The following is a 25,893-nucleotide window of genomic DNA, read 5'->3' on the forward strand; positions in this document are numbered from 1 at the left end:
CTGGCTGATGAGATGAGAATCAAATGGCAAGCCTCATGTGAAACATCACCTTGCCAAACATGGGTTCCCAGGAAGCACGCTAATCCCTGTTCAGGATTAGCGTGACCCAGCCTGTTGAACTCAAGAAGGGCTGACAACCTCAAAGTGTGTCCGGATTATGCTACCTACAACAGAATCAACTGCAATACTCCATAGCACGCTCTTTCTTCTGCACCTTGACATCTTCTCACCCTGGTTGATATTTTCTACTGCGAAGCTCTAGTATACACTGTGCTTTGATCGTTCATAACTTCCTTTGCGGTCACCTTTGAAATACACCCTTCATTATGAACCCTGAGTGGTAGGTCATCCTTCCTCCAGACTGGGACGCAGCAGCCTGTTGCTATCACATTAGCTTTGCAACGCTCCTCTCTCTTAGAGACTCATATAGCTAACGAATAGGCACTTGAATAGAGTTGGCCAAGTTTCCTCCTCGCTGCCGTCGTTCAGCTTCTTGATGACGAAGCCCTTGCATTACGCATACTAATCGAACCCTCTCAGATACGATTATCTCTTCAAGCTCCTGCTCATCGGAGATTCCGGTGTTGGGAAATCGTGCTTGTTGCTTCGATTTGCTGATGATACATACACGGAAAGCTATATCTCTACTATCGGAGTCGACTTCGTGAGTTTACCCTACCGTCTCCCAACTAGTGGGTGCCGCCAAGCATACGCAACGCATGTGCTGACATTCCTAATCACAGAAAATCCGAACAATCGAACTCGATGGCAAAACAGTGAAGCTGCAGATCGTATGTACCGCTTTCTGTGACCCATTCCGAACCACCCCCATGCTAAACTCATATTTTGTAGTGGGACACGGCTGGTCAAGAACGATTTAGAACCATTACATCTTCCTATTATAGAGGCGCTCACGGTATCTGCGTCGTTTATGATGTTACGGATATGGATTCTTTCAATAACGTGAAGCAGTGGCTTCAGGAAATTGATCGTTACGCGACTGAAGGAGTCAACAAGCTTCTTGTTGGTAACAAGAGCGATATGGAAGACAAGAAAGCCGTCGAATACACAGTTGCAAAAGTACATTTCGATTTTATATAGCTCTGCAAGTTTGAGTCGGACCATAGCTAACATTACTTGTCTTTAGGAATTCGCTGACAGCCTTGGTATCCCGTTCCTCGAAACTTCCGCCAAAAATGCCTCCAACGTCGAACAGGCTTTTTTGACCATGGCTCGACAGATCAAGGAACGCATGGGAACTGCTACAGTGAACAACAAGCCCACTGTCCAAGTTGGTCAGGGCCAAGGAGTTCAATCAGGGTCTGCTGGCGGATGCTGCTAAATTAATCAGATGAATACTTCCGAAATGCCTCTCAATGTGTGCCATGCTCTTCCTCTGGTGTGAATTGATTTCATGAAGGCTGGTGTCAACAGTGGGTCGTTTGTTAAATGGGTTGTCAATTTGGGCTTGTTTTTCATATCTGTTTGCGCCCATGACAGCTTCATGAAAAACTAATGTCACGCCCCAACAGTTATGTTACGTATCCCTACATTTTTTCTATGTCAAGATTATTCCTCTTGTCTTCCCCTCGATCTTGTTTTTAGAATGGGTCTGTCCTTGTTTTCCCTTTCATATGTTTTGATGTCAGTGTAACTTGTTTCCTTACCATCATCGACCTGTTTCCTAATACAATCACATTGCCTGGTCTCCTTATTCCAGAAAAATTCGATGGGCCATGGCTGTTATTAACTGGCTATGTGCAGCCTTTTGTCTTCCGCAGCCTCCTCTTTCGCTCATTAATATGGCATGGTATTTGTTAGGCCAGCAGTGTGGTTTATGCTTGCAGCACATGCTTCAAATCAACTTTAAGACACAGACGCATTTCTGAATTAATGGTAATATATTATCGGAGACTTCGTGGCTTTGTATTTCGACTAGGCACTCTACTCCACATATAAGTCGAGGCAATAGTAAGACGGTTTTATCGTCCCAGTTAGCGGCCAACCCACGCGGTCATGGTGGCTATCGCCCAAAATTTTTGTGCTAGGGCTCTATCCCTAAGGTACCCAGTGTAAGACTAGTGTGAGTATCGCCTCCGGCCCTCATAGCAATTGGTAGAAAGAGGTTGTCTCTTTCTCACGGCTTCTCTTGATAACAAGCAAATGCATCGTATGTGGCAGACAAAGACCGTGTACGGATATCAGCGACCAGCCGTATTTGCAAAATCCATCAGAGAGACTCGCAAAGGATCTCCCACCGACGAGGTTAGCATTCAATTACAAAGTTATATCCTGCCTTGGCACCAGACGCCCTGCTTACGCCGTACCTTGACGGGCGTTTCTTGGACACATGCTTGCTCTGCCCAGGATGAAGGCGGGGCGATGCTCCGGAGTGTGAGCGGAAAGGCAGCCGGTGGGTCTGCCTCGGAATCCGTGGCTTGTGGCTTCATCATCTTGTGCTACTTTTTAACCAACTACGAAGCACCTCTATTGCCATATATATATCGGGATGACTCCAAGTACTGCGGTCTTGCTGATTACACCCGACTCAATAATGAGAGCCAAGAGTGCTGAGAGCCGAGAGTGCAAATGATCCAAACGCGAATCACCCGGGGCGCGAGAGTCTAGCATGGAACGCTACCTCATTCATATGCAATAATCTAGCCCATCACTAGGGAAAAAAAAGGTAAAAAAGGAAAAATCATGATAAAATTCAGAATAAAAACTCGAGTCTTGCGGCCGCGCATGTCATGCTTGCGGGAGGGAGAAGGGACCCCGTCATTGCCAGCCAGCCAGCCAATGGACGATGTCATCAGATAAAGCCGAGGCATCGTGCGGCAACGGGTTCATATGAAGCCAGTCCCAAACTCCCCAGACCCATTGACCCGCTGCCGATGTGTTCTCGTGTGCCCAAGCAGTAGTCAGGAATTTGTCTTGCGCCAAAAGGGAAATTTAAAGGAGACGATCGGCCTGGGCTTGTAGGAAAGGAATTTTTCTTTTTCTTTTTCTTTTTTTCTCTCTTCTCTTCGCTCCGAAATATCGAGTTGAATCACAGTCCAACGCTCCCTCATCAACTGTATCCGCTCCTTTGGTACCTCACGAAATAGTCAAACGTCCGAGCCTATTTTATACAGCTCTTCTATTCATACGCTCACCATCGAATAATTATATCTCACAGCTAGCGCCAGAAAACCGGATTTACCGATAAGCATCTTGTGCAACGTCGACATGTCTCAATCAAGCAGTTCAGCAGCTCAGAAGCCGAAAGTGGCCGCGATTGCCGCGCAGCAGAGTGACAATATTGCGCATGCTTTGGCCGGTGCAGGAGGTGGAATCTTGTCTATGATCTTAACGTGCGCCTCCCTTGATTATCAGATTTGACCCCCATACTAGCCCACCGCCATTTAATGACCTAGCTAACCGTGATGGTGATGTCGTTCGCTACGTATAGCTACCCCTTAATAACCCTTTCCACTCGAGCGCAGGTTGAGTCCAAGCGCGCGCAATCCTCTAGCATCGACGCAGTGCGCCACATCATCAAGCGTGAGGGTATTAAAGGCTTATACGCCGGACTCGAATCCGCCCTTTTCGGTATCAGTGTCACCAATTTTGTGTATTATTACTGGTACGAATGGACCCGCGCAGCTTTTGAGAGAGCGGCGAAGAAGGCGGGACGGGCATCGAAGAAACTTACTACTGCGGAATCGATGATTGCTGGTGCTATCGCAGGCAGCGCAACCGTGCTGATCACCAACCCCATCTGGGTTGTGAATACCCGGATGACTGCTCGCAACTCCGAGGCCGAGGAGGCTCTCCCCGGAGCACCCGCGAAGAAGCCTAAGACGACGCTGAGCACCTTGATGGACCTCCTCAGGGAGGAGGGACCCAAGGCTCTTTTCTCTGGCGTTTTGCCGGCTCTCATCCTCGTCATCAACCCTATCCTGCAATACACATTCTTCGAACAGTTGAAAAACACGGTGGAGAGGAGGAGAAAGGTTACTGCCACAGATGCGTTCTATCTCGGTGCACTGGGAAAGCTGCTTGCTACCACTATTACTTATCCGTACATCACGATGAAGAGCAGAATGCATGTTGCTAGTAAGGATGGTCCAAAGGAGAGCTTGAATGGAAGTCTGAAGAGAATTATCAAGGAAGAGGGGTGGGGTGGCCTGTACAAGGGTAAGTTTATATTGTTTTGCACGACTATTAATGTCCCGGAGATGTACTAATATGGATTTTTCTTTTTCTGGATAGGTATTGGCCCGAAGGTCAGCCAGAGTGTTCTCACTGCTGCCTTCCTCTTTGCATTCAAGGATGTCCTTTACGACACCATGGTTGCTGCTCGGAGGCGAGCAATTCGCAAGTAACCAGTACAGATGGACTATTCTGTATACTTAACCCTGTAACTCGACCAGGGCTATCGGTCACAGCTGACAAAGTCAAAAGCTCACACAAGGAGTTTACCGTCCATATTTGGAAAAATATCCCAGAATGTACAGTTGTTCGAAGATGTGGCTTGTTTAATTGGGCAATTGCGGTGGTCATTTTTAAGGACTTCTTTTTAATTATCACAACTTCACAAGGAGTTCATGCAGAGAGAGGAGAGGGCAGTTATTATTGGTCCTTATAAAATTTTTTTGTATATATCGTATTCATCATTTTGTCCCCATTATTTTGTCGTTAACCATGCAACTCTCTCCATTTTGGTGCCCGAAGCTAATGCAGCGACAATATGGAGTTCAGAGCTATTTCTGGGCTCAATGAAAAACTCCTGACGAAAACGGAATATCTGTTAATGCGTTCCGGTAGGCGCCTGATACCGTCAGGCTCCAGGCCAGCCTGACGGGTTTCACAACGCGATCCTGAGTTCTTTGGCGTGAGGTTTGGTTCAGCTATTGTGAACACTCTAACCAAGTAACCCGTTTTGTAACATATGTTTCCAAACGATATTCTAGATAAGCCAAGGTGAGTGCAATTTCCTCCCCGGGGTGTCTGAGATGGATTCTACTCCCTTCAAGGCTTCGTCTACTATCCCAAATAAGGTACTGCAAGGCTAATCTTTTGCTGTATGCAGACTTCACGGGTCATAATCCAACCACTTTTACGTATCACTGGGTTATTCGGGTTCTCGACGACTTTTGAGGCTCGGATGAAAACATCACCGTCGATCCTCTGTTGGTTGTTGGTTGAGGGGAAGCTTTCACCTCGCGACCAACAGCTCAGAACGAACTCCCGTCTCTACATTTACCTTGAAAGTTTGCCGAGTAAAACTATGGCGAGATAATGTTGAGCAATTGGTGGAATAGATGATACGATATCAGCAGAGATCATCTCATCTAAATGTCACATCGTTGGCGACGCTGTATCCCGTTACAAAATCAAGCTCACAGAGAAGGATATAACACGAAATTAACTTTCTTTTTACCGATCGGTACACAGAGCAAATGGAAGTGTCAAAACTCAGAGAAAAGTGGGTAATAAGAAGTAGCTATTTCTTTTACCCCGATTGAAGGGTAAATGTATGCGTTGACAAACCGAGTGAACCGCTAGTATCCTATGAAAGCAAGACGAGGCGGGCTTAGCTTGGGAGAAGGTTTTCGAGCAGCCCAAAGGGAACGGAACTCCTATATTTCCGCACAAAAAGCCCAACCCGGCGGACGGTTGGAGACGTCGCGCTCCAAGAACGTAGTGGATATGAATGCCACTTCCAAGGATCAACGCCAAATTCCAAGGGATTTCACCTCCCCAGAGAGGGATGACTTTGACGAATCGGACCTTGACTCACGGAGGCGACTGTTACTCCGTAAATTTACCTCCCACCATCTGCCGAGTTCAAAAAGTCCGGTAGAAATCCCGAAAGAGGAGCCGGCTACGTCGCCTCCCAACTTGTTGAAGCGCAGAGCAGACTCTATATCCAAGGATATCGAAGGCCATGGGACCGCTGATGCGCAGATTGCTGGTGAAATCGAGTACTCAGTTGCAAGTGCTCAGATGGAATCAAGAGTTTCACCAGTACAGGAAAGTCGAGAGCAATCGAAGGAGATAATTCCACCGTTTAGACTTCAAACTTATAACGATCACTTTAATGAGCCTAACGGACATCAAGTTCCAGTTCTAGAAGTGAGCGAAGATTCGATCGAGACAGGCGTCTGCGTCTCAGGAAGGGTACCTGATGAGACACCGCTGCGGAATGAACTGCCACCTTCTAATATACAATTCCCACAAAGGACGTTCCTTGATGGACGGGAAAACGCAATCACAACGGTTAAACGTTCGCCTCTTAATGATGCTGGTTTATCGAATGGGAAAGAGTGTAAACATACGAAGGCGTCTTTCTCGTCATCGGAGAACGCTGTGCGCTCAAATATGGCAGGGAATAAGATTCTAAAGTGGATCGATTCTTCACCATTGAGGTTCAATACTTCGAAGAACAGACGTGGAGTCGGACCTGACTCGTTTCCTCCGGCAGACTCCAACGGGCAAATTAATCACCCAAACATCGATAATACACATCCATACCGATCTATACAGTCGAGCATAAACGGCGCCGACGAAGGTCTACACGAGGGGCCGAAAACCCCTCTTTCAGGACCCTGCTTCTTTGCGACATCAAGTGACAGGCTAGCTGAAATAGTCGAGATTCATTCGAGTATATCTCCCTCGACAATGGTCGGAAACGAACCCGACGAGGTGATTGATTTGGGCGAACCATCTTTATCTGCCTTGGACTCCTCAAATGCCAATTCCGACCAACAGCCTGAGTCATTGTATTCGTCCCTCCGTAGCCAGAAGCAGCCAAATAAGGCTCCAGATAAGGTCTCCGGATCTGGGCAACTGGCACCCTTAAATATGAAAAGCTCCCTCGTGCAGTTGGATGGGCGGTCCACAATATCTTATTCTTCCTCATTTGATTCAACCGCATTGGACAAGAGAGCAAGTGAAAAGCCAGGTGGGACATCACGGTTGTTGTGTTCATCCTCCTCTAATGTGATGTCTACAAACAACACATTGGACGAATACGGTGCCCGCCATGCTTGTTTAGAGTCCCATTCCCACCCGTCAAAGCCGGGAAAATCCCATCAAAACAACCTGAGTGTTTCCCCACCAACAACCAGTGCTCCTGCTCCTTGTGATAGTGACCCACTGATAAAAGCTAGACGAAAAGCTTCAAGTCTTCTACAAAGAGACGAGTCTTTTTCTTCTTGCCCTTCTCCAAACAAAATTAATCGAACAGTCACACCACAGTCACAATTTCAAGAATTCCCGACAGCATCCCAGCCGAAAACCGAAGCAGCTTCTTTTTCTGCTGCCACTAGAGGTATTCGTTGGAAAAACAAATTCCAAGCGGAATTTAATCACTCCAGTTCAACCAAATCTGCGGCTAAAACATCAAAGCCACAGATGTTGGACAGTATTGATGCTTCCGCTACTAAAGCGCCTGTAAGACGTTCTACCAGGCATAGGAACGCTCCCATAAATTATTACGCGCGACCTCAAGGTTTCCACCGAGGCAGGGACATACCGGAGTTGGCCATCGATGAACTAGAAGAAAGCACGCCGGAACCCCTTCTCGAAGCCACAACCTCTCCGAACCGAGTTGCAGCCAAGCCCGCCACGCAGCATAAAGTCGTATATCAGTGCAGGGATTTCCATATAACCCGTGAGCCTTTGTTGTTGGAGACGACACATTCGATCGCCGAGAAAATTGACCAACAACACGTTCCATATTTTGATCGAGGGTCTAGAGATGACCCGTCGAAGTTTTTTGGCAGCGATATTGTCCATGTTGACTTTGATCTCAGCGAAATGAACGCGATGTATAGTATACTGACTGACAGTGGTCCTGTTACAGACGACGACATTCCCATTCAAGCAGTAGTATCGCATGCCGTGATAAGTTTTGCCAGTAAAGGCGGAGATCTCGATACATTCGGTCGGCGCATTCACTACCTTCGAGCAATTAAACGTTATTTACGCCACCAGAAGCTAGCTGTTGGCGACTTCCTTATTCAAGCGAAAAGTGGAAATGTTGATGGTATAAAGTGTATGAAGCCAAAAATCATCGAGAAATTATCGAGGTGCCTGACAAAAGTGTTCAACATTCAATTGGATAAATACCCTCGAACTCCGCTAGCTAAATTGGGGGAGGTACTCAAAGTCCTGAAAATAGAATGGCTCCATAATATGACTACACAATGTCGACATTTGGACAATCTCCTATTTCGAGATATGGACGATATTCAAAGATTCCTGAAAGACGCCAAGGAAGAGGTTCTTAATCCCTTTCCCTCTCTTCTTCGTATTGTGGAAGGGGTTTCCCAATGTCACCTCCGTTTCGACGATTATGAACCATTGGCTCTTTTAAGATCTCGAGAGCTAGGATACTCCACTCATCGAAACCGGATTCGAATCAGCCGTCGCCTCGAAGACGTACAAAATTGGGAATTGTGGAAATCTTGGACAGGCGCTTCTAATGATGTGTTGGTGCTGTCGTGGTCTCCAGACAGTACCCGTTTCGCAGCTGGTGCTGCTGCTCAAACTGATGACCACAATATGCAATATAACCGGAACAATAATTTACTTCTTGGAGACCTTACCGTAGGTAGGCTCAAGGAACTACCCGACCATCGCATAGAGAGACCTGTCCTGGACTCGGGCCCAAATTCACACAGTACTTATATTATGGTTGATCCGAATCTGTATATGACTGTTACCGCGATGCATTGGACCAATTGTGGTAACCATCTCTATACTGCTAGTTTCGACAAAACTGTGAAATTATGGGATGTATCGTCTCATGAAGACGCCCGGTGTATTAACACTCTCAGACACCACGGAAGGGTACAAGAAATGGCCATTTCTGAATTCGACAACCGCCTTGTGGCTACGGGATGTGATGGCCCGTCTTTCTTGCTATGGCGGGCTGAGGGTGACGAATGTTCCGAGTCCACTCATCTTGAATTCCGGCGGGATAAGTGCGCGGGAATGACACCATCATCTCTTCAGTGGGGGAGAACATCGCGAACCAACAGATTCCTGGTCGGAGGATTGACTAGCGAGGATCCTTCAAATACTCATGATCCCAGTAAATTCGGATATCTTACCCTCTGGCAAGTTGGAGAAGCAGCTGTGTCACCTCTAAATATCACCCCCAACACACAAAATATATTTGATGTTGCCTGGCATCCGAGCTTGAATATTTTCGCAACAGGTTGCACAGTTCCCTCTGCTGCTCGCAGTCATGGGTACGGTTCGGAGACTCGGTCACTGGTTCGCATCTATGATCCTTTAAATAGCAAATGGGCTATTCACTGTTATGATTGCCCTGCTCTAGACATCAACCAAGTGACGTTTTGTCCTGCCGATGAGGATTATATGACAGCGAGCTGCACTGATGGAGTGACCTATGTTTGGGACTACCGCAACCCGAAAGCGATATTGCATAAGCTCAGGCATGGAGAGCCGATCAGTGATTTGAACCAGGATCTCAGGCGCGAGCAAGCTGACGTTGGAGTCCGCTGCTCTGTCTGGGGAAAGGGCTTTGAATTCTACACGGGCGCTTCAGACGGTATCGTAAAACGGTGGGACATTCGTTTGGCTCCTGAAGATGTTTTCCGAGAGAACGTAGCGTCATTTAACCAGGAACTTATGTGCGCCTCTATGTCTCCCGACTACACCAACATGGTTTTCGGTGACGCTTCAGGGGGTATTCACGTGATTTCAACTTCTCCTTGGGGAAGGTCAGATGATAATTTCTCATCTTTTGACTTTGAAAGAGCACCACAAGCCAAATCCAAGGATGCTGTTTGTGAAGAGTCTATTTCTGGCATACAGGAGGCAGCGAAATTGATTTCATCTGGTGAACTTCTAGCTCACCCCATATTTGGACCTGGTCAAGGCCCACATTATAATGGGCCATATGCAGCATGGGCTCGTCCCGAAAAAACTCTACCTGAAGAAATGGCCTTTACGCCGTTAAAGCCAGAAGTACAAGCAACACAGTTTAGAGGTCCTCCACTCCATGAACGACGAGGGCTGGATAAACAGACGCGTGAAAGACTCGCCAAACTGGTTGAATTATCAGCCACCCGAAACCGAAGACACGGCAAAAATAAACGGAAACGAGATGGTTTTTTAACTCTTAATTCAAAGCGTACAGTCGCTTTTCAGCCCAGAAGTACACCGTACTCCTCTCGAAAGATTGATGCCCATGCAAGTTTCAATTCAAGACCAAGAAGTATGCCTTGGAGCTCTTCAAATCAACCAAAGCACAAGCAGGTTAAACCTGCATTCAAGGTTGATCCATCCAATTTTATTGATTTAACCCTAGACTCAAATGAGGAGGGTTCTGTTCAAGAAATTTGCCTATCTGAATTCAACAAACAGCCAGATAACAAAGAGGAAAACGATGAGTTTGAGGAAGATCACTGGTGGCCAGTAAATGTTCACCCAAACTTTTAAGCCTTAAGTCTTGATTCTTGAAAATAATAGCTGCAAATGCTACAAATCAATTTGATTTGAAAAGCACGCACAATTAAGCCTTAAAACTTTTGGGTTCAAATATTTGCATTAACTGTAAGGATTCACCCGCGAACCCCTTACACAGACAAACAACACCCACAAGGGCTGGGAGCCGCTCGCGAGATGTTGGGAGTGGATGTGTACTACACAAGACACACTGTCACATGTTCACAAGCACACGTAAAAGGGCCTCCTTGAAGTTGCATGTCTGTTGCACATGCATGTTTTCAGTGGTCAGCTAGTGACAGTTCCATCACATTATTCATTCTGGCGGCATGGCAGACTAGTTAACTAGTTAGTTATGATCTCATTCCAAGCCATGAAGCCATGTCTAGAGCTCTTTGTTAGGACCTGGAAGGCAGTAGTTTGATAGAATCTAGGGCTTAGGGCTAGGGCTGCGGAAATCGCCTGCAGGCTGTATATAGTGTCACTCCACCCCAGGCACCCTTTTCTCTCACCACCTTAGTATTTCGTTGAAATAGCTTACCTAGAAGTTCGGCAATGAGATTCTATTCTTCTGCACCTAGATTCGAAGCCCTAACACTCTTCTTCGCTTTCCAGCTGCTGTTCCTGAATTATCAAGCGTATAAATCCCACTGAGAAGTGAACTTTAATGTATCGACAAGGTACTGGATCTATTGTGCTATTGGAAGGGTTTCGGATCGGATATTCAGCAATTATCAGGTTAATATCGCCATAGCACTCTAGATAATAATCATACAGCATCTTCAGCCGTGTTTCCTTGCGTCTCCGCCGCCTTTGATGCGGGTCGGCGCATTTACGCTCTGTATCTAGTTCATTAATGTGGTCTGACGGCCGGCATGCCATGATTGAACAGAAAAGGGATATACAGGAATGCAATCATCCATAGAAGAATTTAAAGAATTTCATAGGCAGACAGTGCAGGACACTGGGAAGGAAACGGGACTGTTTACAAAGAGCTGCATGACCACGAATTTTCAAAAAAGCCACAAACTTTTCAGACCACCACACTTGTGGCCTTGTAGAATCGATTCAAATCTACCTAAAATAGCATCAACACGATAAAAAGGCATTACAGTATGCTGGTCCTCAATTCTGTGTACTGCCTTTCAGGTCTCCCCCAGCTTTGATGTACACGAGTTTCTACCTGACGAGAAAATTGATGAGTAAGCAAGCTTCAACTCCCAACATCTCGCGAGCGGCTCCCAGCCCTTGTGAGTGTTGTTCGTCCGTGTAAGGGGTTTGCGGGTGAATCCTTACAAAATACCATGGACAGAAGGTTGCTAAGAGATTTCATGCAACAATTTCAGTGTCCACCTCCCATAATCAGCATTTTTAGGGGTAGCAATTCTAATATAAGTAGGATAGCAGAGTATCAGAAACACAATACTCATTTCTCATACCTATCATTTTACTCTGCGAATCAGCTGTAGCCTCCCGACTAAATTACTTTGTTGGGCACCATTGTAACATTGTAAGTTGGAAAACAACTTTTTTTTCTCAGCTAAAAATATGGGTCTTGTGAATAACAGGCGAACCATTTCAAGTTTTCTTCAGACAATTCATATAGGGGCATCAAGCAATCATCAGCTGTCTTGATGCATGTGGTATGGTAGTAGAGGCTATAGATGATTGGTCTCTGCCCCTATACCTTGTCATCAGCTGAACAATTGTTATATCTCTTCCTGTGATTGCCTCATCCAGTGGTGTCCATCCATTATCCATTCTTGCATCAGTATTTGCACCCTTATCCAGCAGTTGCTGAACAATTTCCATGTTGCCCTCCTTAGCTGCTTCATGAAGTGGTGTCCATCCACTATTCATCTTTGCACTAAGATCAGCACCATTATCAAGCAGTTGTTGTACAATTTCCTTGCTTTTTCTCTTAACTGCTTCATGTAATGGTGTCCATCTGTTATCAAAGTTTGCATTCACCTCAGCATCCTTTTCAATCAGCAGTTGAACAATATCAATCTTCTTTTTCTTCACTGCTTCATGTAAAGGTGTCCATCCACTATCTGTTCTTGCATTTTTATTGGCATCATTATCCAGCAGTTGCTGAACAATTTCCATGCTCCCCCTATTAGCTGCTTCATGTAGTGGTGTCCATCCATTATCTGTCCTTGCATCTTCTTTAGCATTATTATTCAGCAGCTGTTGAACAATTTCTGTGCTGCCCTGCTTAGCTGCTTCATGAAGTGGTGTCCATCCATTATCCATTCTTGCATCAATATTCGCACCCTTATCCAGCAGTTGCTGAACAATTTCCATGTTGCCCTCCTTAGCTGCTTCATGAAGTGGTGTCCATCCACTATTCATCTTTGCACTAAGATCAGCACCATTATCAAGCAGTTGTTGTACAATTTCCTTGCTTTTCCTCTTAACTGCTTCATGTAATGGTGTCCATCTGTTCTCAAAGTTTGCATTAACATCAGCACTTTTGTCAATCAGCAGTTGAACAATATCAATATCCTTTTTCTTCACTGCTTCATGTAAAGGTGTCCGTCCATTATATGTCCTATCATTCATTCTTGCATCAACAATGGCACCTTCTTCTAGCAGCTGCTGCACAATTTGTTTGACCCCTCCTTTTGCTGCTTCATGCAGTGGTGTCCATCCATTATTCATTCTTGTATTGATACTGGTACCATCAGTATCCAGCAAGTGCCGTATAATTTTCCAGTTTTTTCCCTTAACTGCTGCATGAAACACCGCCCAACCATTTTCCATCCTGGTCTTGGCATTTGCCCCAGACATTAGCAGCTGATGCACATCAGCAAAGTCCCCTTTGTTGACTGCATCAAAAAGCCGTATTGCTTTTTCAGCCTCTTCAATAATTGGTGTGACTGAGCGCTTATAAGTTAAGTTTATTGCATCTTCAGGAGCAGTTTGTTGCGCACTGGGGGATGAGCCATAATTATCCCTAGCAGTGTCTTTGTTCAACTTTCTGCGCAATTCCGGAAGAGGCTCCAGAATTTTTCGAAGGTAACTAGCCATATCCGAATAATTTTGTCCATAGATCAAACTCCTTAGTGGCCTGTAGTCTGAGATGTCCCCTTTTTTAACCAATGTGAAGTGTTTTTCAGGGATATTCTTCTGATATTCCCTGACCCAGTTTAGAAGAGGTCCAAAATTTGGATCGTTAAGGCCAGCCCCGCAGCCGACGAAGAGAACTGTGTCGAACATCAAGAACTTTTCAAGCATATACTTTACTTCAGAATTCACAACGCGAACGTAGTCAGTGGTGTTTAAGATGACATCTTGTGGCCGGTCATAGCTTCCATGTAAATGGAAGATGCCGTCTAAGTGACCACTTTTAAATCTTCTGATGTCATCGGGATTGTCAGAGGGAGAGATCGATCGGAGCTTTTCGCCATGATCATCCAAAATATGGTCGTAATTTGTAGTGACGAGTATAGCCCCCTCTTTATGCAAATCTTTCAGCACATCCAATATCGCGTGCTGATGAACTTTCAAGCCCGAGAAAATATTTGTCAGCCATGAGGCGAGCTCATTGTAATCAGTCATTAGACCTTTCATAATATTTATCGCATCCATTGAACTGCCAGCAGAGTTGATTTCCAGTAAAGCATTTGCGCTTATGATTCTGTCCTTGTCTGGGCCAGTAATTAAGGGCAATTCGGACAAGTATCTGAGCCCATGTCTAATCAATCCACTCCAAGTCAATTTTTCCAAGTGTTCTCCGGAGTTTTGTTGAGTGGCATTGAGTGTAACCCCTGCACCTGTGACAATAACGAGTTTATGTTTCAAGAGTGCTTCGGTTATGGGCTGAATGCTCCCAGCCTGCGTCTTCTCGCTGTTACATTCTTGAGTCGCCATTTCGTCAATCTTCATTGATGTTTGCTGCATTGCTTGATGGTTCCTGCTTGGTTTATCCCCATTTATTCTAAATCTTACGCAGAAATCCTTCTCTTTAGTAGGAAATTCTTAACTAGAGAGATGAATGATGTCATCATCGTGTTACTTCTTTGAATAGCAGGATTTTTTTGGTGATTCTTGAGTTCTTAACTGGTACTATGTAGGTCATAAGTAGCTCTGGACTCTCAAGTTCAAATAAAAACACTTCCGAGTAACTTAGCAGTTGGTGAGATTAGCCTATCTTTTACCTTTGGCGTGGCCAAAACCAGCAGATATTAGGGTTTAGGTTTGGCCCAAACAATAGGAGTGATATCACCTTTCTGTGAGAATCATACTTCGCGGATCAGTGTGGCAATGGATCTCTAGTAGGAATTGTATGTGGAAAGAAATAACTCCGTACATGAAGGTAAAGTCTTATATTCTTCTAGCAACTGTGTATGACTGTAGACAAGATTGCCACTGGCCTTTATTAAGAGGTTCGCGCAGTGGCTCTCCTTTAACGTAATCCACTACCGAGCGAAACAACCCACCGAGCAAAACAGCAAAATCTTCCACCTACTAATTTCTCGAAGGGCCTACAAGGCTACTAACCATATGCGGAAGCTATAGGAACCACATAATGTGAAACTCCATACATTCGTGCCCCTCGCTCTCCCACCTTCTTAGAGGTTGAGATGAGAACCGGGATGAAAAACTCTGCGTCGGATCAAAGAAGATCCGAGCCGCTCAGCTGGATGCTCATTTTCTGACGATACTCAGCTCGTACTGCGGCAGCGTGATCACTATTGACTGTTTCCTTGGAAGCCACTTTGACTGGTGCCATGTCCACCAATATTCTAAGAAAATGTCCTTCATCACTAATTATCCCTTTCTTTGCATCCGCTAGCTCATCGGCATTCATGTAATTCCATCTCTCGAAGCGCTCTACCTCCTTTCCTCTATCAGGGCCATCGTAGTGAATGGGAATCCAAAAAAGCATCCAGAAGAAAGACTCGAGATCCTGCATGCATGAACGTTTTTTTCGCCATATAAAACCCCGATAGCCATGAACGCCCTGGTACCAGTCTTGTCACGTGCACCAGAGAACTGCCAGGTCGAGGAAGCGATCAGGAAAGATTCCGGGGAGATATCGCATTGAATCATGCCAGCCTTCTGACAGAGAGAATCATACCCTTCAGTATAGTCTTCTAGCCCGGAAAGGAGAGCGACCTTCGCTGCTTTTGTAAATATGCTTCCCGCAGTCACGAACAACAACGCGACGGTGCACTCGCAAGCCCACCCAGGCTGTGAGAAACAAAGACAAGAGGACGGGCAGATGCATCACAACAAGCTCTGTCTCGTCAAATCATGCAGAAGATTTATAGCATGATCCCTCAGCGGATTAGATGATGCAACTGATTTTCGCACAATATAGGCGTCATATTCATATGTGAGTATGCAAGCTTTGCTGAGCTTGGGTGGGAGCAGTGTCTTGGGCCAGGGTGTGGACTGGCCATGGGCGGTCCAAGTACTCTCTCGATCTCCAGTCAAACCATGGACAAAACAGATGTCTATCGTCGCTTCTGGGGGTCTATACAGCGCTTTAACCTGTCTGGGAAAGAAGAAATCGGCGTGGGACTCTCAAAGGACCTTAAAAATCCTGAAAGTATCCAGGAGGCAGGTCATCAACACAGATGGCTCCAAAACTTTCGCTCTCAAAGCTTGACTTCATTAGTGACATGATATGGAGCAAAACATGCGATACGGACGCCAGTATCTCGAGGTCATGTTAGCTAAGAACGGAATCGGGTGCGGTTTAGATGGACATGCCTCTCGACCATTCAAGTTTCAGTTTCAAGTAGCGATATCGCATCCTCATACGCCTTGATAATAGGATCATACAACGTTTTTGGGTCTTGCGGGGTGCCAATGATAAGTCCCTTCTTCCCGTAAGGAAAAAGTATGTCCCGGATGGCTCTGCAGAGCGGCTTGATACAGTCAAGATATGGAGGAAATTCCTTCATCAAAATATGCTCAAATTCGCCAGCTTCCATGTTGCCTTGTTTGTAAGTTGCAATTTCCTTATAGTTGCCAGTATACCATCTTTTTAGAAGGCTGTCTTTGGGCTGCTCCAGTCCCTGTTTTGATTTTCTCCAACTGTGGCGTGCGCATTGCCAGATAAGCACATAGAAGAAAGACTCAAGATCATAACAATAAGTGTGATCCACATTGAGTAGCACCTCAATTGCCATAAACTCCATCATTCCTGTTTGGTGTTGTGTGCTGCTTCACCCGCTGCTGACCTTCTTGGCAAGGTCAAGGTCAATAAGCATGCCTGACCTGCCGCCAACCCTGTTAGAATTGGTTATAATTATGTCACTCTGTCTCTGAGCTGATGAGGTTCTTCTTGCTCATTGTTAAGAAGTAGACACCACACATGTCCAAGAGAAAGTTGTCCTGGAACTGGAGTCACCAGTCAAGAACAGTACTTTGCAATGGGGGATCAGGGAACTTGGCCCATTCACTGTTGCTGCCAGATTCCAGGACACATCAACAGATGGCATCCACCCTGATGCTCCAATCCTTTTCTTCAAAATATTTGGTGAAGAAGCCCTCCATATCTTGAAAGGTGCACCCACAACTCTCTTTAAAATATCCTCCCTTCCACCAGCAGACATGTCTGCTCAGGTCCTTTCTGTGATGATAATGTGAATCTTACTGGCGTAGCATTGAATGAGGGGGGAATGCTTGATGGTGGGGTTTCGCGAGAGATGGTGTTGATGAGATCAAGGACTGCTTTCCAGATATCTGTATCGGGTGCTTTCTCAAGGATGAGTTGGACAAGTGGGCGATAATGATTGTAGTTGAAGTTAGCTTCGACGTGCCGAAATAAGCCAGCCAATTCGGATGCCATGCTTTGGTCACCTGTTTTCGAGCGAAGATTGAATGCTGCATCCTGCCCTTGTAAAATATAAAGCAACTTTAGAACACCCATTCGACAATCTTCATTTCCTGGCCCGCCGGGCCTGTACGCTTGCTCGGCGTGCTGAAGGCGACCCAATATTGGCTGAAGGAAATTATATTCAATTGGATACTTCTTGACAGTCTCGTCAAGGGAGGAGTTCGCCATGTTGACTAGAAAATGCTTGGATATAAATTAATCGCTCATAGTTCAGAACACAAAAAAATATTAAAGATGCCGCAAAAGATAGGTTATATATTCTATGGGAAACGAGAGAGAATAGAGTGGGCGGCGTTAGTTAACTGCCAAAGGAAGGATCCCCTCAACTTTACAGGATGGGAACAAAAGACCTCCTGTATCGCTCTGTAGGACTTACTAGCCTAGCACGGTTAGCGCGGAGTTGGCCTCATAAGTCGACTAACTGGTTGTGGTTAGGCTGGCCTCGGAAATACAGAATACGCCTTTAATTAACTTGGTGCCTATCGTGCTCCACAATAGCTTCAAGCACAGGTTTATACCGCACAAAGAGTTGAAGTCGGCAACCTAGCTGCGAGCCCTAAGTCCTGGCTTCTTCCCTAAAGCCATAGTTACTGATATCAGGACATAAGCTTAGGAATGAGTTGGCTACTTATTGAATATGCTGTTCAAATTGGACTAAGTATGGGTTACTCCGTACTAGGCTCCTCAGGTAGCTACTAAGTATACTAGTCTGGGATGGTGGGGTAGTAACTAGATGACCATCATAGTACGGAGTAGCCACGGTCCATACGGAGTACAGAGTAAGAGAGTACGGAGTACGGAGTACTCCGTACATAGTGTGAAATTTAACTCTATCATTTTGATTATTTGACCTGCTCCATATCGTAAAAATATTGATCAATATTGAAGTCTTAAGCCTTACGCTTTCCTCAAGATAAAGACTGCTCACCCGGATTGGCATAAAATCTAAAAAAGTAGTAGTTGAGATACAACCAATATGCTACACCTCGCACGTAGGCAAGAAAGACAAGTTGAATAAACAAAAAGTCAAGGAGTGAAGACCCAGTCGCCACATAGGGTTGTTAGTGCAGAACAACACTAATTAGCCCGCCTGACCAGACTCCTGGAGCGCAATCATTTATTCCGCATCGCGACATCAGCGTCGCGCATTATGGGATAACCACCCAAACTCCCAAGAGATGCGACCCTGAACACCGACACCGTAGCATCAAGTTAATTATATGGCAACTGATCAATCAAACCCGCCGAAATCACCTCCATCGGCAAAACCATCCTGGTACCCGTCCCCATGATCTTTATCCAACGCATTGGACAACAGTGCACCACCCAATAATCCACCGCCCAGACCCAAAGCCGCAGCACCTGCCATTCCCATTCCGCTGCCACCACGCCCGCCACCCATCCTGCCAGGTTGCATGCCAGGCTGTCCATAGGGATTTTGGTACGGTGGGTATTGAGGTGCGTGATAACCCCCTGCACCTTGGGGCGGGTAGCCCCCGTATGGCTGTTGTTGAAGTGCGTAACCATACTGTGGTTGCTGCTGTGCTGGGGTAGGGTAGTAGCTTGGTTGCTGCGGCCGGGATGAAGATGGTGCATGCTGCCTGGCTTTGTCCAGTAATTTTCCGAAGAAGCCTCCTTTTGCACGAGTCTGCAGCTGGCTTGGCAATGTTGATGAAGCCGTGGCGATGGTGCTATAGTTAGCAGAGGGATTCGAAGCCCTTGAGTTTGGTTCTGTGTTGTTCGCCTCAAGGACGCAATCATATCCTTGTTGCCTGGCTCGCTCATTTTCTTCTTCTTGAAGCTGTGCGGCAAGCCTTGCATCCTCATCAATCATCTTATTTGGATCCGGTGACTTTACTGGGCCTTTTGTATCTGACACGACAGGCGATCCCGGAAGCATTGTGCTCGAATTATCGGAAATTTGGGATTTGTACGGATTGTTCGAGCCAAGCGCTGATTGCGTTGCGTGTGGCCCTATCTTCTGATCTGGACCAGAACCAACCGCGCCCACCGCCGAAGGTGGACCTGAAGCTTCATATGATGGTGGAGGAGAAGATGGACTGGTAGGAGGGTGGGAAGGATGTGGAGCAACGGCCTCCGTCGGCGGAGGATTCCATTGGGAAATCCCGGTGCTCAAATCAACATAATACCTAAATATATTGACAATATTAGAAAAAGCTGCCACAAACATAATACAAACAATAATAGCTCAGGTGCTTACCATTCTTTATACCCATCATGGTACTCTGCCTTCCAGCCCTCAGGAACGCGGGCCGGAGGAGGACCAGATGGAGGAGCAAACGACATCAGCAGAGGTAGCTACTTTGTCAGAAAAACAGCCAAAAACGAAATTTAGTAGGAAGCCTTGTATCTGTAATTTTCTATACTAGGCGCCTTTGGAGATGACTTTATATAACAGACAGGTGATGATGATGATGATGATGATGATAATGAAGACGAGATGCGATGCACGGATCGAGCTGAGGGCCGAGGATGTGACGTTATGTAAGTGTTCATTGCGCCGCGCTTGCTCAGCCACTGTCCGATTCGTGGCGCGCCGCCTTCAGCGGTGGTCACGTGTAATTGCTTGGCGGTTGTTCTGGCCGAGCTGGACGCAAAAGGGAAGAGCCGGCAACAGCCATGGCATGGCCCTCGCAGCAACATTTCAGCGGAATGGGAAACGTGGAAGCTCCCGACGACGTAGGGAAGTATCAACCGAAAATAGTGTATCATGGGCTCCAATGTCGCACTGCATAACTATCAAGCAGAAACCCAACTCTGGAGAGTAACAATGTTCCAATCTCTTCTCATCTTCTCCTTACAGTTGACTGACCACTGTCACCTTCTCTCGCGCTAGCACTGGCTGCTTTGGCCGCCTCTATTGGCCCAGGACTTGTTCCTGCCATCCATCCTGCAAGATCAAAGTTAGAAGCAGGTGCCTTTCTTGACCCGCTCCCAGGTAGTACACCGGCAGCGCGTTGTCTCTCCCACTCTTCGCGCGTCTCAGGATCCACTAAGACGGGACAAAATTATTAGCACTCCCCAAACCCTCAACTGCAACGAGTTCTTCTACGAAGAAGAATAATGAAGAGCAAAACCTACTGTTCTCGACAAGATAAGGCATTCCAACTGTAATCGCCAGAGCCACCACAGCGAGAAGAATCATTGGATTCTTGAACAAGCTGAGCGGAGAGACTAAACCCCAATCGCTCTTATGTTAGCGGATAGGTTTCCTCGATGTAGAACCGAACAATGGAGGCTGGCAACCTACACTTTGGCCGTTCCTCGTAGAACTCCCGTTTGCCCAACACTTTGGCTTCCACGTGAACCGGGCCCGATCCCGTCCCTACAGCCTTTTCCGCTCCCTTGTTATCCCATGAATTTCCCCGGTAGGTCTCCCACACTCCAATCACGTTCCCATCAGCTCCAACATCGACGCGGTAAGGTGCAAATATATAATCGCGGCAGTGGATGTCCAGGAGATATGAGGTCACGTCCCCTGAAGGCGAAGAGGATTCAGAGTCTGGTCGAAGTTCACAGAAGGTAAAGGACGATGACCGGGATAGCGGCGCTCTCAGTAACGTCTGTTTGGGCGCGAGGGTGGTTAGAGTCGCGTGGGTTGAAGCTGGGAGCGCATTTGGATTCGGGAGGAGGTTTGATGACGGAATTGAGATCGTAAGGCTGAACGCCGTGGAAATGGGAAGGACGAGTGAAGAGAGCGCTAGAATATAGGAATAGAGATTTGAAGGACGCATGATTATGACTTCTCATAGGGAATGCAGCTTCCCCTGTTCCAATGCACGCCTTTGCTTTTGCAGCCCGTCGGAGTGGCAGTTAGGGCCACTCGACTGGGAGAGATATTAGCTGCTTATGTAATAAGCGTGCCCCTTGCTTTCTGTTGGAAGCAACAGAGAAATTCAGGATAAGTTGAGCTTATTGTAATGATCAAATGAGTGTGCTGTTGTCCAGACTTGTTTTTCGGAGGGAGGGTTGCACAGCTGACATGCTGGTACACTCCAATTACACCACATTCACATTATCGAGTGAACTTTTGCATTTATATTCAACAACCGGCATTTGTATCCCAACTCCAGTGTGAATAAAATGATGAACCACACTTAAAGACAAAACAAAAGAAGTAGCGGTATCCTTAAATATATGTTTCATGGGTGCAAAGCAAATATCCAACATGCTTTGCAAGGAAAAAAAAAGAAGAAAAGAAGGAAATTGCCAACATCAACATATACTATATACACAAGGTGAAGGTACAGAAGCAAAAAATGTAATAAAAACAGATGTCCTACAATTTGGATCGAAGGACATCGTTCTCGTTAACTCCATTGCCGGGGGCTGTAGCATAGAGCTCATCCAGGACATCTCTAAAGGCCTTGACGGCTTGAGGACGCTTGAGTTTTAACCTGAAAAGATGTTAGCCCGATAAATCAAATCATTCGCAGGACAAGAGAAAAATACGTACGTGGGGGTCAACAGGCCATTATCAATCGAGAATGGCTCATGGAACAGTGCCAAATTCTTCACTCTTTCGAATCCTGCGAGTTTATATTTTTTGCCTGCACGGTCGAGATCTCTCCTCACTGCGTCGAGGACCTTTGGATCTTTGCTAGCTTCACGAAGAGCGTCCAAGTCCGTAGGAGAGAAGGTTTTCTTCAAAACCTTGCCCGCAAAAGAGGCAAAAATATCGGGTTGAATGCCGAAAATAGCAACAAGATGCGTCTGAATACCGTCACCATGAACAAAGGCTTGTCCAAGGTACGGGCACGCGCTCTGATAGATACCTTCAATGCGCTCAGGGGACACATATTCTCCCTGAGCGAGCTTGAGAAGGTTCTTACGGCGGTCGATGATAGTGAAGCGGCCGAGCTCGTCAACCATGCACACATCACCAGTTCGGAACCATCCGTCCTCTGTCATCGCCTTCTCGGTTTCTTCGGGATTCTTATAGTATTCTCTAAAGATTGAGTTACCACGAAGAAGCAACTCGCCACGTGGATATGGCTTGTCATCAACGGAATAATCCATATCTGGAAGCGACATCAAGCAAGCTTCAACAACGGGGGAGACACCTCCGCAGTGACCCGCAGACAAATCATTTGGCGACTGGCACAACGCAACCGCAAAACTTTCAGTCAATCCGTAACCCTGGACGATAGTAGTCGCGAAAGCAAGACGCAAAAATTGGTGGAGTGAGCTATCGAGCGGCGCAGAACCTGATACCATATATCTCATACGGTCAAAGCCAAGTCCCGCGGCAACCTTCTTGCTCCAGATCCTATCGTACAGAGCATGCTTCACAGTTGCATTCTCTGGTTTTACTCCAACTAGATTTGCAGTTTTCGCGGAAACGACATGGCGGGATAAGGCCCCCTTGAATCCAGGCTGTTCCACTGTAGCTGCACGAATAGCGCCACCAAAGCGGCCATATAGACGCGGGACAGATGCGAGAGCGGTAGGTCTCAGTAGCTTAAAGTCATCGACAAGCTCCAAGATGTTACCATGGAAGTAGCCGATCCTACCACCAGCCCAAAGCATCGTTTGCTCAACCATTCTTCCGTAAATGTGGGCTAGGGGAAGATACGAGCATGCAACGTCATCAGGGGACTGCAATACAGTTGCCAAAGACGTGGTCGCAGCCGCAACTGCGTTTGCATGGGTGAGAACAACACCCTTTGGCGTACCGGTGGTGCCGGAAGTGTAGTTGATAGTAATAATATCATCAGGCGAAGGCGGGTTGTAGGGGCGATTAAGAGAAGCCCCGAGCTTCTCAAGTTCATCCAGGGTATAAATTGTTACGCCGACCTCAGCAGCAATAGGTGCAAGAATGTCGCGTTTTGAATGGCCTGCCTGGTCGTTCGAATCTAACGGGTCGAGACAGACGATCATTTTCAAACACGCGAGTTTGGGTTTCAGCCTAAGCAACGTTGGAAGATGCGGAAGCGAAGCGACAACACAGGCCAATTCGGCATTCTTGACGATAAATTCGGTGGCTTCAGGGCCCAGGGTCTCATACAGTGAAACCGAGAATAGCGATTGCGACATACAAGCCAAGTCTGTTCAAGTTAGTCTCACAGGTTTGGAGCTTTCGTGGCTACCAGCCAAATAGTTGCACTCACCAACGAGTTGCCACTCAGGCCTGTTCTGGCACCAAAGGCCAACACCGAAGGTCCGGTCATGGATACCGATCTGGCGGTGTAATTCAATCAACCCAACACCAATAGCGGCACGTCGTGTCTGAACTGTTCCATAATCCATCCACACATAGGGACCAAAGTTCTTCTTAACGGGATCCCATGGACGCCAACCTAAACACGGTTTTTTGGGCTGACGAAGGGCTGGAAACAGAAGTTAGCCAAATCCGCGGGACTCTGGTTTGTTTCCATCACGGAATACGGTCAATGCGTACCGGTGCTTTCGAACATGTCATGGCCGGTACGGACCTAAAGAGGTGCGTTCAATTAGCGTTCATTCATAAAACAACCATTATTATCCATGCTACTTTGCGCGATCCCCGGTAGCCTTGCCCGACAAAACGAACGATTCAATGTATTTCAGCCTTGCCCCGTCTGACGTACCTTCGGGTCGAGAGTCTTCATCAATTCACCATTTCCGATCTTCCAATGTCTGTAAACCTGTGAACGACCTGGCTGTTCGGAACCAGGAATGGGGACGGAGTCCGGAGTGCCCTTGGGCCCCGGTTTGGCGAATTCAATCGCCCGAGTCTTAAACGGCGGGTCGGAAGATGAAAACATTGTTGGAAGTTTCTATGTAATGGTCACGTTAAATCGGTCGGCTTTGATTCTTATGAGCAGACAGGTTAGAGACAGCTGGCCATTATATGATGGAGCTCGAAATGGAAGTGGTCGGGGAGAAGCGGATCGAATGGAAAGTCGGAGTTACATACCTATTACCTGTCTATTCGATGTAAAAGCCTCCGGGGTCGTCGATTCCCGTTTCTTCCCCGATAATTAAGTATCCCGCTCACCGGGTAAATGTTCTAATAAAAGAAAAGAAAAAAGTGAAGAGGATAGCGTCGGGCGCAGTGCAGCCGAAAGGAATGTCCGATAGGCGAACAACGCAAGAAAGCCCTGTAGGGAAGACGAAAGTGTAGGTTAAGTTTTCTGGACAAGACCAAACATATGAATATCGGGGAGATTATTTACAGAGAAGGAAAAGGAGGCGGAGAGGGGGGGGGTTGACAAAAAAGAAGAAAATATGGAGCGCCAGCTGCTCGACATGTGGTGAGCGTGATGCTCGGTTCAGCTTTCATCGCAACTGGTCGGTGCCGGTTGGATAGGGTTTAGCGCCAGGGCGACAAAGCCACCCGAGCAAACAACGACGCCTGTCGATAGGCGCCATATTTGTACTTTTTCCGCGAGCTTCTGTGAAAAGATACCTTCTGGTACTGGGTGTTGCTGGCTGCCTGGCATGTGACGCCAGTCTAAAATGCGTGCTGCTAATACCTTTTTTTTCGCTGATTAATCCGACTTACAACATCCTGATTGGTCCGTTCGGAAACCCGAAACCAACGATCTCATAGGACTTTGTGCCTCGGTTCGTCCGGCGCCGCCACTACATGCGCGAGAAGGGCACGCCAGGTGAACAATACACACACATACCTAGCTAGTTATGGAGTGTCTGCTGGATACCTACTGAATGACAGACATCCTCGGCAGAACTCGTTACCTTATGGGCACTTATCGCGGCTTTCTCCCGAAAAATGAAGTCGAAGAATAACCCAGTAGCCATGTCTATCGAACGCAATGATTGGTGCCCGGAACGAAGCATCTATCCACACGCTGTAGCAGCATCTTTTTCCCCTGCTCACTTCGGAAATACCCCAGAAGATACCCGCTGTTCCCAACCTTGAAAGACGGATACGAAGTCTGGTGTTATAGTATCATTCAGGCATTTCCCATCCATTGAGACCAATTATATAGTATGTTACTTAATTATTTCGTGAAAATATGGACTTAAGAGTGTCGGCGTCCTTAATTTTGAGGTATAAAAGTGGAGAGAAGGAATACTTTTAATCTAGGATCATAACTGTGAAGTTTTCTTGAGTAACTCTATAGCTTTCAGAACCCATGAACGCTTTAGTTGCTAGAGCTTGTGATTCATCCCGTGAATATTGAGATTCTAGCGGGAGATCTCCTCACTGTAAGATACAAGCCAGACATGAAACTGAACGCTTCTCAATTGTGCAAACTTTGGAAAGACGCCCCCATCATGCATCTTGATAATTGCCTTGGCCTTCATGGAAAAATTTTCCGGTGCATTTATTGAGGGCCGAAAAAGAGACATGGGAAGCACTTTCGAGAAATATTCCAACGCAAACAGGGATATATGCGCGGTCACTGGAAGGGTTATAGACCATTAAATCTGGAGGGATGAGGCAGAGAGGAAGCTCCATGTCCCATGAAATGCGCCTGTGGCACTCGATCGGTTAACAGTTATGCCGCCGCAACCATGCCACAGTACGCTCTCAGCCCATCGTGACTTCAGGCGGAAGCAACCTGGAAGACAAAATTTCTTTGCTTCTAACCCAAGGCTTA

The 25,893-nt window shown here is 46.6% G+C and overlaps 10 protein-coding genes across 10 annotated transcripts; 3 read left to right on the forward strand and 7 right to left on the reverse strand.

Annotated features, from left to right (window-relative positions):
* The first annotated feature begins 164 nt into the window (after window positions 1–164).
* On the forward strand, window positions 165–1,921 carry YPT1 (GTP-binding protein of the rab). Its single transcript, XM_003069598.2, has 5 exons — window positions 165–337; window positions 541–664; window positions 744–791; window positions 853–1,080; window positions 1,148–1,921. The coding sequence occupies exons 1-5, from the start codon at window positions 327–329 to the stop codon at window positions 1,340–1,342; spliced, it is 606 nt and encodes a 201-aa protein (XP_003069644.1). The 5' UTR covers window positions 165–326; the 3' UTR covers window positions 1,343–1,921.
* A 974-nt stretch (window positions 1,922–2,895) lies between these two features.
* D8B26_006427 (uncharacterized protein) lies at window positions 2,896–4,717 on the forward strand. The gene is made up of 3 exons (XM_003069597.2): window positions 2,896–3,353; window positions 3,452–4,179; window positions 4,255–4,717. The coding sequence occupies exons 1-3, from the start codon at window positions 3,229–3,231 to the stop codon at window positions 4,365–4,367; spliced, it is 966 nt and encodes a 321-aa protein (XP_003069643.2). The 5' UTR covers window positions 2,896–3,228; the 3' UTR covers window positions 4,368–4,717.
* Window positions 4,718–4,861: 144 nt separating this feature from the next.
* Window positions 4,862–10,461, forward strand: D8B26_006428 (uncharacterized protein; the record flags this gene model as incomplete). Its single annotated transcript, XM_003069596.2, has 3 exons — window positions 4,862–4,965; window positions 5,075–5,470; window positions 5,551–10,461. The coding sequence occupies exon 3, from the start codon at window positions 5,557–5,559 to the stop codon at window positions 10,459–10,461; it is 4,905 nt and encodes a 1,634-aa protein (XP_003069642.2). The 5' UTR covers window positions 4,862–4,965; window positions 5,075–5,470; window positions 5,551–5,556.
* Window positions 10,462–12,078: 1,617 nt separating this feature from the next.
* D8B26_006429 (uncharacterized protein) lies at window positions 12,079–14,401 on the reverse strand (the record flags this gene model as incomplete). Its single annotated transcript, XM_003069595.2, has 1 exon — window positions 12,079–14,401. Exon 1 carries the CDS (start codon window positions 14,371–14,373, stop codon window positions 12,079–12,081), a length of 2,295 nt encoding a protein of 764 aa, XP_003069641.2. The 5' UTR covers window positions 14,374–14,401.
* A 687-nt stretch (window positions 14,402–15,088) lies between these two features.
* Window positions 15,089–15,388, reverse strand: D8B26_006430 (uncharacterized protein; the record flags this gene model as incomplete). The annotated part of the gene is made up of 1 exon (XM_066125178.1): window positions 15,089–15,388. The coding sequence occupies one exon, from the start codon at window positions 15,386–15,388 to the stop codon at window positions 15,089–15,091; it is 300 nt and encodes a 99-aa protein (XP_065981259.1).
* Window positions 15,389–16,202: 814 nt separating this feature from the next.
* D8B26_006431 (uncharacterized protein) lies at window positions 16,203–16,625 on the reverse strand (the record flags this gene model as incomplete). The annotated part of the gene is made up of 1 exon (XM_066125179.1): window positions 16,203–16,625. The coding sequence occupies one exon, from the start codon at window positions 16,623–16,625 to the stop codon at window positions 16,203–16,205; it is 423 nt and encodes a 140-aa protein (XP_065981260.1).
* Window positions 16,626–17,008: 383 nt separating this feature from the next.
* Window positions 17,009–17,491, reverse strand: D8B26_006432 (uncharacterized protein; the record flags this gene model as incomplete). The annotated part of the gene is made up of 1 exon (XM_066125180.1): window positions 17,009–17,491. The coding sequence occupies one exon, from the start codon at window positions 17,489–17,491 to the stop codon at window positions 17,009–17,011; it is 483 nt and encodes a 160-aa protein (XP_065981261.1).
* Window positions 17,492–18,348: 857 nt separating this feature from the next.
* Window positions 18,349–19,630, reverse strand: D8B26_006433 (uncharacterized protein; the record flags this gene model as incomplete). Its single annotated transcript, XM_003069594.2, has 2 exons — window positions 18,349–19,473; window positions 19,545–19,630. 2 exons carry the CDS (start codon window positions 19,628–19,630, stop codon window positions 18,555–18,557), a joined length of 1,005 nt encoding a protein of 334 aa, XP_003069640.2. The 3' UTR covers window positions 18,349–18,554.
* A 500-nt stretch (window positions 19,631–20,130) lies between these two features.
* On the reverse strand, window positions 20,131–21,078 carry D8B26_006434 (uncharacterized protein; the record flags this gene model as incomplete). The annotated part of the gene is made up of 3 exons (XM_003069593.2): window positions 20,131–20,336; window positions 20,426–20,518; window positions 20,595–21,078. The coding sequence occupies 3 exons, from the start codon at window positions 21,076–21,078 to the stop codon at window positions 20,131–20,133; spliced, it is 783 nt and encodes a 260-aa protein (XP_003069639.2).
* Window positions 21,079–21,363: 285 nt separating this feature from the next.
* Window positions 21,364–24,533, reverse strand: D8B26_006435 (uncharacterized protein). Its single transcript, XM_003069592.2, has 6 exons — window positions 24,243–24,533; window positions 23,914–24,139; window positions 23,745–23,778; window positions 23,455–23,673; window positions 21,801–23,391; window positions 21,364–21,741 (listed from the first exon to the last, which is right to left on the reverse strand). Exons 2-6 carry the CDS (start codon window positions 24,088–24,090, stop codon window positions 21,624–21,626), a joined length of 2,139 nt encoding a protein of 712 aa, XP_003069638.2. The 5' UTR covers window positions 24,091–24,139; window positions 24,243–24,533; the 3' UTR covers window positions 21,364–21,623.
* Window positions 24,534–25,893: the final 1,360 nt, after the last annotated feature.

This window comes from Coccidioides posadasii, chromosome 3 (genome assembly GCF_018416015.2).
Source record: "Coccidioides posadasii str. Silveira chromosome 3, complete sequence".
NCBI classification, from domain to species: domain Eukaryota; kingdom Fungi; phylum Ascomycota; class Eurotiomycetes; order Onygenales; family Onygenaceae; genus Coccidioides; species Coccidioides posadasii.